Below are 12,621 nucleotides of genomic sequence, written 5' to 3'. Positions count from 1 at the left end.
AATAAATAAATAAAATCTTAAAAAAAAAAAAAGTAAATCATGTTCATCACACCCTAGAGGAAAAATACATTGTCAAAGTAGAAATAATAGAGACCGCAGTCTCTGGTCAAATCTAATGAAATTAGAAATAATGGGGGCAGACCAAAAATAATCTCCTTGTGGAATTTATAAATTAGACTTCTGAATAAGTGTTCTATTAAAAGGAAATGGAAATTGAAATTATGGGCTTTTTAGAGAAGAACGACAATGAGTAACCACAAATCAAAAGCTATAGATTTGGCTAAAGCAGTAGTTATAGGAATATTTACGTCCTTAAATGCATTTATTAGAAAATAGAAAAGATTGGCAATAAATAACAATCAAGAAAAAGGTAATATAAGTTTGTATAAAGAAGGAGGAAGCAACTGTTAAAATTTAAATCAGAAACTAATTAGATAGAAAACTATCAGAAAGCATAGACCTATTAAGGTCTATAAACCAAAAGCTCATTCATTCACTGTGACGATCAACAAACACGCACAGCTTCAAAAGTCTGATGCAGAGAGAAAGAAAAAGGACATTAGGGTCAAGAAAATGATGCTTCAAAAATGGAGTTAAAATTGAAAGAGAATATTATGTAGAATATTTTACATTTGAAAATCTAAATCTAAATTTTCCGGGAAAATTATCAAAATTGACTCAAGAAATAGAGCCAGTAAACAAGGCAGAAATGTGACATGTCTACTCCTGAAAACGGAATCTGGGTCAGGAATACAATTGAATGGGCATAAATCCTGACCACACCACTTAATAGAGGTATGACCTTAGGCAAGTCTTTCAACTTCTCTGGGCCTCAGTTTCTCCTTGAGGTAATGATAGTAACTACTATCATGATTATTATGAGGATCAAGTGAATTCATAAAAAAATGAATGTCATATAAAGCCTTTAGAATAGTACTCGGCACAGAGCAAATAATCTGTCTTCGTATCATCACTATCTTGTGTCATCATGTCATCACCACGATCATCACCCTCATCAGTCACCATCACCATCGTCACCACCACCATCCTCACCATTACTGTGATCACCGTCACCATCGTCACCACCACCATCCTCATCATTACTGTGATCACCGTCACCATTGTCACCACCACCATCCTCACCATTACTGTGATCACCGTCACCATCGTCACCACCACCATCCTCATCATTACTGTGATCACCATCACCATCGTCACCACCACCATCCTCATTACTGTGATCACCATCACCATCGTCACCATCACTACCACCACCATCATCATGATCATTGTGACCATCACCATCACTGTCATCAGATGGTTTTACAGTTGATGTTTACCAAACCCTCTAGAAGACATCATTTATGTGTTATTTAAACAGTTTCAGATCTAAGAAAAAGATGTAATGTTTCTGAACTCAACCTAATGAAGCTGACATTACCGCGATAGCAGAAAGAAACCAGGCAGCACAGAATCAAAGAAAGCCCATCAGAGCTCTCCCGTAAAAATGGGTGAGAAAGATGGCAGACACAAATTCAGCAGATGAGTTACTGTGACCCTCTCCAGTCCCAAGAGTGCCAGGAGGCCTCCCTTCCTCTGAAGTGTTGACTATTTCACACTCCCCTCCCCCCCACTGCCTGGCGAAACAGGAGGCCCTGAAATTATATGTTGGGGACATGTGAGACTGGTGACTCCTGACCAGGGACTGAGGGCTGGGGTGCTGTCGGAAAGTAGGATATTCTAGGTATCGGAGGTAAGGACATATGGTGCTTACCTCCACTGAACTGTAAGCAGCTCAAAACAGGTATGACGTCTTACTGTCTATGCCGTTACAGCCTAGCATGGGACTAGGTGTATTTGGTGTATAAACACCCTTCTAGCAGAGACTTGGTTTTTCCTCATAAAATGTGAATAAATGTCATTATCTGGCTAGGTATTTGAAAGCCCTGGGAATCACTCTAGCAGATAACTCAGTGCCCAGTGCATCACTGAGTCTGGCTCAGGTTTGGGTTGAAGTCAAGCTTTTGTTGACCTTGCTTGATGTGTAAATCATCTCGTAACAGAGGAGGTATTTGAGAGCGTGAGCTGAGTGGAACCTTCCCATTGCGATGGCCTCAGGCACTGGTTATCTGCTTCGTTTCCGTCGCCGTGGACTCGGAGTTGCGCATGCGTGCTGGCGAGTTGCATCGGAGCCCTCCGTGCTTCGATATTGTGTTGCCGCCTGTTCTCTGTGCCAGTTCTTCTGTCTCCTCAGCGTCTCTGGCCAACCTCATTGGTAGAAGGTTCCATTGCAGTCTGAGACACCACCTGACCTCTCCTTGGGTGTCTCATTTGAATTTAATCTTTGATTATTCATTGTGGTTCAGCTCTTTTAATACCCCTGAACACTTCTATCCTTGGATTAAATGAGGTTTTAAGAGGCTTTAAACTGTTTAATAATTTAAAGGATGTCTCTGGGCACCTGGGTGGCTCAGTCAGTTAGGCCTCTGCGTCTTGATTTTGGCTCAGGTCATGATCTCAGGGACGGGAGAAGGAGCCCTGCATTGGGCTCTGCGCTCAGCAGGGAGTCTGCTTGAGATTCTTTCTCTCTCTCTCTCAAAACTGAATAAATAAATCTTTAAAAAACTAAAAATAAAAAATAACGGATGTCTCAGAGAGGCATACAATTCTTATAAAAGCTTTTATCTACCTGCAACCTGTCAGTGACAGATTTGTAACTTAATTTTTCACGCGATCATAGGAAGAAGCTTGCGTGTTCATCAGCTTGTGCAAGAAGGTGAGGGCCTTGGTCCCTGAAATCTTTGGGGAACCTCAGTAAACATTTAGCTGCATGATTGCTGAAACAAGTCGAATCTGGTTGGATTGGGGCAAGGACTCGGTGTTTCCTAAGTGAGCAGGAGTAAGGATGGGCCAGGAGGTCCTCAAGGGCATCCAATGAGGCTGGCCCTCCGTGGAAGAGGCCAGGCCCAGGCATCAAAGCACTAGTTGGGTAGGAGAGTCAGAGAAAGATGGTGTTGCTTTCACAAGGACCTGGTGCTTATAGGGCAATTTCGATGAGTCAGCAAGATGATCGGACACAATTGTGGACACACTTTCTCTGGACCTAGTTTTGGTCTTAGCTCCATTTTCATTTCTCAAAAAGTGAGTGAGGAATGAAGTCCTCATTACGTTAAAGTCCTAATTAATCCCAAAGTATTACTGATGGCTTTCCAGAATAATGGAAACTACCCCCCCACTAACCTGTTCCTTTTTGTTTCCCTGGTAGAACGTCCATTCTGGGGATTTCCTTTGGAGCTGCATTTCTCTTGCTCGCCTTTATCCTCTTCATCTGCTTTGCTGGACAGCTTTTGGTAGGTACTTCAAATACGGGACTTCTTTGAACACTGTGCTCATTGAATGAAAACTGATTTCTTGCTTGAAACAGGGGAGCTCGTTGATTTACCGTTTCAGGAGTTTACAGATCCCAGGCCTGCACACTTCATGTCAGTGGCCCAGAGTATCAACTGGGGCAGCTCGTGCACAGCTGAGACACTGATCTGGAGATTATTTGAAGTGTTGGCCGTCACACCATAAAACTGTATTCATGTTTATTTATTTCTGTCACCACTTTGTATCCTAACTTTTCAGAGTATTTGTAGCAGTTAACACTAGTATAATAGAATGTTTTTTTCTGTACGGAGGAATTAAAATTTAAACCAAATATGTCTTTTACATCTACTTTCAAGATATAAAATTTTGGAACATATGAAAACAGCAAGTGTAAAAATATATTTTGTTAGTGTTTTAATTTAAACCAATCACTGCAAGCTGTTATGGTTCAAGTGCTAGTTCAGGATGTAAGAATCAAATCTAAGTGTATTCTTGAGTCCAAAGCATGTGGCTCCATGAGAGCATCATAAGAAAGCCAACAATGAGATAGAAATCTGAAAAGATAGTGTTTTATCTTGTGTTTCGGAAACGAGAGAGGCCACTCTGAGCCAGCTTCCAAGCATCGGGTACATTCTAGTCTGATGTATAGAAATCTCCTAGCCAAAAAGTGTTGAGATTTCAGAGTATGTCTCTGCGTCTCAACACTGGACACTCTATACCATCTCAGCCTCATACCTTTGCAAACTGATGGGGGGTTTGTTTGCTAGATCATGGTTTAGATGTTTCAGATTGGATTAGAAACTCTTCCCAAGGTGGCACTCTGGTTTCAGATTTCCTGGAATGCACTCGTGGCATCTCAAATTTCTTTAAATCCCCTGAAAACTATAGGTTGTAAATATTGTCCCATGGGAATCCTTGTCAAGTTTCTAAAATGCTTAGCTACAAAGAAGTCTGGTTTTCCATGTTCACATTTTCCTGACGTGGAAAAGCACATGAGCTCCCGCGTCTGTTCTCTGGCCCCCAGAAGGCTTCTGCGGCCCATCTCTGGGGTTTCAGAACAGGAACTATCCTTCGTGGTCCCACTGGAAATCCTAGCCTCATTCTGCTTACAGCGGCTTTTATCATTGTGCCTAAATGGCCCCGTTTCTCATTTGCTGTTCCAAGGAATCCAGTCTTCAGGGTGGGGGAACAGAGTGTATTTTTAAGGTTTCAAGCTGACTTTTTCTTTCCACTAAATTGCTATCGAAAAGAAACAGAAGGGGCGGGGGGGGGCTGGAAAAAGAATCTCAGAGCACCTTTGCTGCTTTTGAGAGAATGCTTTTGCTCTTATGTAATGTCTCTCCTCTCAGCCTGGATATAATCAGCGAACCTCTCATGGCTCCTTGTCTCTCCCGGACCCACCCTCTGGTGCTTTGGGGCCACCAAGATCCCATATCCACAGTCCTGTTTCCTCCTCTTCCCAGGGGCTTTCTAAGACCCTGACCCCCACACACCAAATGCTAGGGAGTCCGTAACTCTGTGTTGTCTTAAAGGGAAAATTTCAGTGCTGGGAATGAGCAGGTGCCTGCCGCCTCCTCGAAAGAAGCCTGGATTTTGCCAAAGTGGTCAGGAAGCCTAGGCTTGAGGACGTCTATCTCTCTGAACTTGAATTAGTAGGATCGGTGAATGAGTCTCCCCCACCAGTGGCCAGCTGTAATCCTGGTAAAATTCAAGAAGGGATTCTTCTCATTCTCCTAAGAGGTTCTTTGTACTGTTCAAAAGATTCTGTAAGGACTTTTTTCTCATCGTCAATATCAAACAAGTTAGGGCACAGCCAATCTAAAAAGGCTTTCAGTGTGCTTTCTATTCCACCTTCCATATTCAATCAAAAGTGCTGTGTGTCACAGATGATCCCAGTGGTCATGGAGAGCTGTCATGACACCCTAACTGCCCATCCCCTGGCCTCCCAAAACCTACCAATTATAGGGCGTGTTCCTATGATTTGCATTTATTTTTGGATTAAAGACTGAGTTTCTGAAAGTGTATTTAATATCCCAGAAATATTAATATCCTTCCTATCCTTCCATTAACATATGTTAACTTAAATGCCAGAGGCAACATTGATGCTAATATTACTGGTACTAAATCCTCTGGATGAAGTAAAATACTTCAATAAAGGAGGTTGAGAAGAGGTAAGCCTGACAGAGATGTTTCCTCCAAGAGCTTTACCTTAGTCCCCTCGGGACCTGCCTGCCACTGACTGGTCATTACTGTATGGCCAGGTTTGATAGAAAAGTAGAGACCCACTAAAATGGGCAAAAAATAAGAGCGATCATGAAATGCAGGGTTTTTTTTCCTTTTGCTAGAAAAATCCAACAGAGACTTGTTCAGTCTAAGAAAAAAGTCAGGGAACATATTTTCATTTCCTGTGATGAGAAGCCCAGAGCACGCCTCTGTCTGCACCCCCTTCCACCCTCCCCTGCCCTGGCGGCTCCCCAGCAACTCCCTTCACCCCACTTCACCGTGTGGGTGGGCCCTGCAACTGCTTGCCTTCTAGAAACTTTCTCAGAAACCCACCAGCCCCTGCACTGGGCCCTTCTTCGAGCGCCGTGTGGCTTAGGATCTGTGCCGTATAATTTAGCACTTGATTATATAACGACTTATTTGACTCCCCCTCCTTTTTTTTTTTTTTTTTTTTTGGTTGAGTGTGACTGTTGTTTCCCCTGACATGGAGTGGGTTTTCTGAGGCAAGAATTGTTTCCCACACTGGCTTTCTGTCCCCCAGGGAGGCCAGCAGAAGGCTGCCCACAGAAATGTGTTTCCTAAGTTGCACTGAGGAAACACTGCTGGACTCGTGTCATCTCAGGGAGGTTCCAGTGCACTGCATCCGCACGTCCGCTCCACGCGGCCCCCCCCGCCTCCCCAACACCACCCCTCGGGCACTTAGGGGACCCCGAGTGGCACAGGAATCTTCTCCAGATGCCCTGGCATGGGCACTGGTCCTGCGGGCAGACGGGTGTGTGCATCGCTGGTGAGTGGGTGACCATCGTCGCACCACGATGACATGCCTTCTCACACGCACTACGATTCCTTGACTCTGATCTGCTTCGACTTGTCTCCCCGGTTGGAAATTATCTCCTGGCCTTCCCCAAGCAACTCGGCAGAGCCGCCTTCGTCACCACCCACGTCCCTCGTGCCTGCTGGTCGGGCTTCCCATTTTGTATTATTGTTTGTGATCTTTCCGATGGAAAGAGCCCCTGTGAGTTTGCTCCGGCCCTGTTTTGTTCATTGTAGTACTTCAGGCACTTGGGATACAAGATAAATCTTTAATGTCAGTAAGCAAGGAATGCTGGGTTGCACCCAAAGGCAGCCTCCTGGCACTGCTGCGCAGAGAACGTCTCGCCCTCCTCCTGCCCCGCATTGACGTCTTCCGAGCTTGTGGCTCTGAGTTCAGCCCCAGTCGCCGATCCCTGCTGCCGAGGCTTCCCGGCTCCTGGCCCGCTGGCGTCCTGGCCTGTCCCGACCCTCCCTTGTCAGGTGTCTGCAGGCACGGCCGCGTCAGTCCCTTCCTGAGGTTAGCCTTTCAGAATATTGCAGACCTTGAGAGCGGACAGGAAACTCAGAGGTGGCCTAATCCAGCCCCGCATTTTGTGGATGAGAGATGCCCAACTCCAGAGGTGCCATGTGCTTCAGCCAGTAACCACCTCCAATCATTGAGGGAAAAGTTTTCCTCCATGAAAAATAATGTAGGAGGACTTGTAAGCACCTTTCTTGAGGATGGAAATGAAGACTTTGGAGCAGGACCACCAGTATGGTCACTGTAAGACCAGCAGAGGGTTCCCGTTCTTGGGTCCGAAGCATTGGAATCTGTGCAAATGGCCTGTGACAGGCAGGATCCCCATGAATAGCTCTGTGTCCAATCTCATCGCAGTTTCCCAACAATAAGTATTATGTTGTATTAAAAATGACGACTTGCTCTGCGAGGCATTTTATGTATTTTGGCTCATCTGTCCTTACAAGAGCCCTTGGAGGGAATGCCTGTTCTACGGTTAGGAAAACATGCTCACAAGTGCTGTAGAACCTGTCCTGTAGCGTATGGCAGAGAGGTCTTAGAACCAGCTGGAATCAGTCCTTAGAACCCTTATAAGTAATTAGAAGGGGCCAGACTGTGTGTGGAGACAGTCACCAGCAGGTGAGCGCTCAGCACGAGACAGGGACGTCCTGATCATAGTCGTGGGCACACATGGCCGCTAAGCACCCACTGGGCCAAATCACATGGGAAGGTCAAGACCACCTCGTAGAGAACCTCATCCGTATTTCCCTCTGGTCTAGTTTCCTGATCTACATTATTCAGCTGTTGGCCCAGTTTATTTAAAACTGGATTCTGGGGAAAGTACAGCTCCATCTTAAAAGACATTTGGTAAGATTTGGGGGGGGGGTGTTAATTTACAAGTGAATGTAGACTCAAAAATATTCTAGTAAGAAAGTGCCTTTCATAATAATACTTTGCAAAATGTTTTCACAGATAGGAAAGTCCTTCAAATATGAAAATCTATAATTTGACATGATAACCAAAACAATCCCGTTTATCTAAGTAGAAACTAAAATGTAGAATAAGAGATTCAAGTTTACATTTTCTTTTTTTTTTTAATGTTTCTTTATTATATTATGTTAGTCACCATACAGTACATCCTGGTTTCTGATGTAAACTTCGATGATTCATTAGTTGCGTATAACACCCAGTACACCATGCAATACGTGCCCTCCTTACATTTTCGTTACAGTCAGCAATAAAAGTAATAATGTTTGTCGTCATAATATTAGTAATAATAGGTACGCGATTACTGCCAGATTTAACACTGAACTACCTGAGTGGACTTACAGCCCTGTAACAAATACAAGAGAGTGACGACTCAAACCAAAAATACCACCAAGAAATCACCCCCCAAAGCCTCTTTTGGAAAAAGGATGCCAGGGACAGTAAATGAAAATGCTAGCACGCGTCAAAAGAAATTTTTCTCTCAATGTGGTTGCCTCGTGCTTTTTGTAATAACGATTCTGTGAGGCCCGCCCCCCGACCCTGTTCTGGGCAGAGATGAAAGCACAAACATCAAGTCTGTCCTGTGGCAGGAAAGTAGGTCATACACTGGCTGATAGAAAAGCTTTCTAACCCACATGAGTGTTTTTCCCTTGAAGTCTATTTTCTCCAGCATCAGTATAATTCTGCCAGCTTGCTTTCGTACTTGCCTACTGTCCTTTCCTTCCTTCTTTGTATTCAGCTTTTTCTTGTCAGTATGTGGGTTTTAGGTGTGTCTCTGGTAAACAACATCCAGTTACATGTTATCTCCTCTGATCTAGCAGTCTCTCTCTTTTACATGACAAGTATAACACATTTACGTGTATTATAATTACTACTACAGTCTTATTTTGCATTTTCTTTAATCCATCATGTATCTTTTTTGCTTCTGCTTATGTTTCCTCCTCTCCTATATTCTCTTGGATCCATGGAATTTATTTATTCTCCTTTATTCCCTCCAGTGACTTGGAAGTTTTATACGCTAGTATTTTCTTTTTACTGATTAACTTAAAATGTGTAATGTACACACGACTAATGGAGCTCAGTAATATCACCATCTTTTGTTTTTTTTAAAGATTTTATTTATTTATTTGACAGAGATAGAGACAGCCAGCGAGAGAGGGAACACAAGCAGGGGGAGTGGGAGAGGACGAAGCAGGCTCCCAGTGGAGGAGCCAGATGTGGGGCTTGATCCCAGAACGCCAGGATCACGCCCTGAGCCGAAGGCAGATGCTTAATGACTGAGCCACCCAGGCGCCCCAGTAATATCTCCATCTTGTTGTTGAAGAATACCGTACTTTAAATCTAATCATCTTGTTCCATTTTCCATTCCATTCTCAAATACAGAAGATGGAATAAGATGATCAGATTCTTGAAATTAGAAACTCAGTAGTTAACGCTGAAGTCCATAAGATGAGAGCTGAGTAGATAAGCTATAAGACAGCAGAGAAAGGTAAAGATAAAGAGTGTTGGTTACATTTTTCTAAATTCAAACTGCTTGTGTTATTCATTGTTGTCATCATTCTTGCTGCGTATCAGTTCCTCACCATTCTTGTATATTAGTTCCTTCCTCCAGGATTCGGTCTCCATATTCCCAAAGGATTGTTCCTTTTCTAACCCTTTCAGTGAGAGCCTGCGCATAATGTACTCAGCTTTTGTATTTAAAAAAATGGTCTGTTTTTTCTTCATTGAGTAATCATTTGTGATAATTTTTCTAATATGGTGAAAACATGAGTCCATATTTTCCAAGGCGAAATCTGTAGTCTAACTGCTGTTTCTTGGTAGATAACATGTCTTCTCTCTGGTTGTTTTATAGATTTTCTCTTTGTCGGTCGTGGGCCTCAGATTCCTTGTGTTGAGTTACAGGTTTACTTTCATCTTCCTGTGTGGGAGTCAGGATGTCACATCAGCCACGGAGCTCGTGTTTTGCTCCACGTCTGCAAAGCTGCTGCTCCATAGCTCCTTGTATTTTGCTTCTTTCCTCGTCCTTCTGTTCTCTTTTTCTCAAACTTTCATTACAAGTGTATGGACTCTTTTCATTGTACCTTCTGTGCCTTGAGATTCCTTTCATGGTTTTCCATCCCTGTCCTTCTGTGCTGTTCTATGGGCTGTTTCCTCAGAGCTATCCTACCCGCTTCAGTACAACTACTGAGTTTTTCAATATCCACATTTTCATCTCTTGAGCATCTTTGTGGAACGTTTTTAAAATGCATCTGTTATTTTCTCTTAAGGGCTCATTCATTATGTACTCTAATCCACCTTTGATTATTTTAATCTTATTTTGCAGGCTGTTTCAGATCGATAGGATACCTGAAGACCCTGTGGTGCTAATTCTACTTTCTGTTGTGTCTGTTGATGCTTCCTCTCACTGTCCACAGTCCTGCGTAATTCACAATTTCTGTTTTATTTTGAGGTCAGTTCGGTGGAAATTATCCCCCAACAACTAGCAGGAACTCCAAGGACTTTCTCTGGTCTTTGACCCAGTTAATAACCCCTTAACTTGAGGTCTCTATTATGAAGTATATAACATAATTTCAAACTCATCACCCATATTTAGAGTTAGAATGTATCATTAGAAGTTTATTGATAGTTCCCTGAGCTAGTGCATGGAGTTTTTCTAGATTTTACATGAAGGGAACAGTCTTCTGAGACTTCTGGGATTTTTTTGTTTGTTCTTTTTGGTTTTTTGAAGTATAATTAAGATACAGTGTTGCAGTAGTTTTAGGTATACTATATAATGATTCAACAATTCTATACATTACTCAGTACTCATATGATCCAGAAATGCCACTATTGAGTATTTACCCAAAGTAAATGAAAACATTAATTTGAAAAGATGTATGCACCCCTGAGACTTCTGGTTTTATTCAGGGATCTTGGTCCCAGCTGCCCACCCTTTGCAAGCCCAAGGCAACATCTTCTTTCCTCCCATGGGTATCAAAATCTCACCCCTTAGGTGTTATAGCTCATGCCCAGTTCCAGAACACTCCTAGGCCAACCCCACAGCCTCACTCCCTCTAGCATTGGCCTCCTTCTTTGCTTCTGACTGCTGGAAATTTCTCTTTGAAGACTAAGTGGCTGATAGACATTAAGATAAGATCATTAAGATAAAGATAAGATAAAGAACGTACTGAGCAAACCTCTGTTGAGTCCCTATGCTTTGCTCAACCCTGTGCTGCTTTGGGAATACAAAGATAGGTGTGATGTGGTCACCAGCTCTCCGTGTGGCCAGAGACAAGCACATCATCAAAGATAATACAATGTAGACAGGCTGTGAGTGCCACACAGTGGATGGACAGCTGAGGAATGTGGTTCACTCAGGGCTTATGAAAGAAACATTGTTGATTTTGTCAAATATGATTATTGAAATAAAGAAGGCTTTCTGGAGGAAATTCAAGTACAGTTAAAGAACCAAAGTACACCTGGAAGTCTCTGTGGCACTAAATGTTACCAGGACTTACTGTGGCAGCTCGTTGTGGCCATTCAGGAAGACAGTCCTTGGGGAATTAAACTGCCAAAGGGGGGTGTTCCTTTAGGCAGATACACAAAAATGCATGTTTCTATGGTAAACCACCATTTTTTCAGGCAAGATTTTAAGATGAGTTTTGTTCTTCTAGTAATGAAACTTTGCGACTTCCCATCATATATATAGCTTTTCCAAATGTTTTTCATTGTATTGAACTTCACTGAATAGCAACATCTACTTGTTTTCAGGTAACTGATTTTATTTTATTTTTATTTTTATTTTTTTTAAAGATTTTATTTATTTATTCGACAGAGATAGAGACAGCCAGCAAGAGAGGGAACACAAGCAGGGGGGAGTGGGAGAGGAAGAAGCAGGCTTCCAGCAGAGGAGCCTGATGTGGGGCTCGATCCCATAACGCCGGGATCACGCCCTGAGCCGAAGGCAGACGCTTAACCGCTGTGCCACCCGNAGACGCTTAATCGCTGTGCCACCCGGGCGCCCCCTGATTTTATTTTTTAAAAGAACACTGGGGCTCCTGGGTGGAGTCAGTTGTTAAGTGTCCGACTCTTTTGATTTCGGCTCAGGTCATGTTCTTGGGGTTGTGAGATGAAGCCCTGAGTTGGGCTTCACACTGTGCATGGAACCTGCTTAAGAGTCTCTCTCTCTCTCTCTCCCCCCCCGCCCCTTCCCCCACTTGCGTGCTTGCTCTCTCTCTCAAAACAAAAATAAAAAATAAATAAATAAAAGGACACTAATGAAATTGCTAATGCAATCTGCTGCTATAATTATTACATTTAATTAGGAGGAATTTTAGAGTGAGAGATTAGCCATTGTTTCCAGTGCAAGAGGTTCAAAGTGGCGGTTAGGGGAAGGAAGGAAGGAAGGAAGGAAGGGAGGGAGGGAGGGAGGGAGGGAGGGAAGGAGGGAAGGAAAGGAAGGAAAGGAGATATTTTTTCCTTTTTTTTAATCCAAACAACAGTATATGAATATTTTATTTTTCTGAGGAGAATCTTCTGCCTGTACTGAATGAAGACCCTTGCTGGCAAACTGCACTGGTCATTGTCCCCAGCACTAAGGCCACAACAGCGTTTTCATATAAATTTATATCCTTTCTCCTTTGACATCTGCCACTGCAGTTAGTACCAGTTCCACACCTGTCAGTGGATGGTGTGGCGTTAACAGCCAAGCGCATTTCTGGAAGTCCCGCAGTGAGCTCACTGTGAGTAGGAGG

At 43.2% G+C, this 12,621-nt stretch overlaps 1 protein-coding gene across 1 annotated transcript in view; it reads left to right on the top strand.

The window, feature by feature from the left end:
* ADCY2 (adenylate cyclase 2) overlaps positions 1 to 12,621 on the top strand; it is a 396,485-nt gene that overhangs the window by 311,376 nt on the left and 72,488 nt on the right. The window contains exon 14 of the mRNA XM_034657099.1: positions 3,266 to 3,350. Within this exon, the coding sequence (XP_034512990.1) occupies positions 3,266 to 3,350 (85 nt within the window). The remainder of the gene's footprint in view (positions 1 to 3,265; positions 3,351 to 12,621) is intronic.

The sequence above is a fragment of the Ailuropoda melanoleuca genome, chromosome 3 (genome assembly GCF_002007445.2).
Source record: "Ailuropoda melanoleuca isolate Jingjing chromosome 3, ASM200744v2, whole genome shotgun sequence".
Lineage (NCBI taxonomy): Eukaryota > Metazoa > Chordata > Mammalia > Carnivora > Ursidae > Ailuropoda > Ailuropoda melanoleuca.
This window is presented reverse-complemented; position numbering and strand designations above follow the sequence as displayed.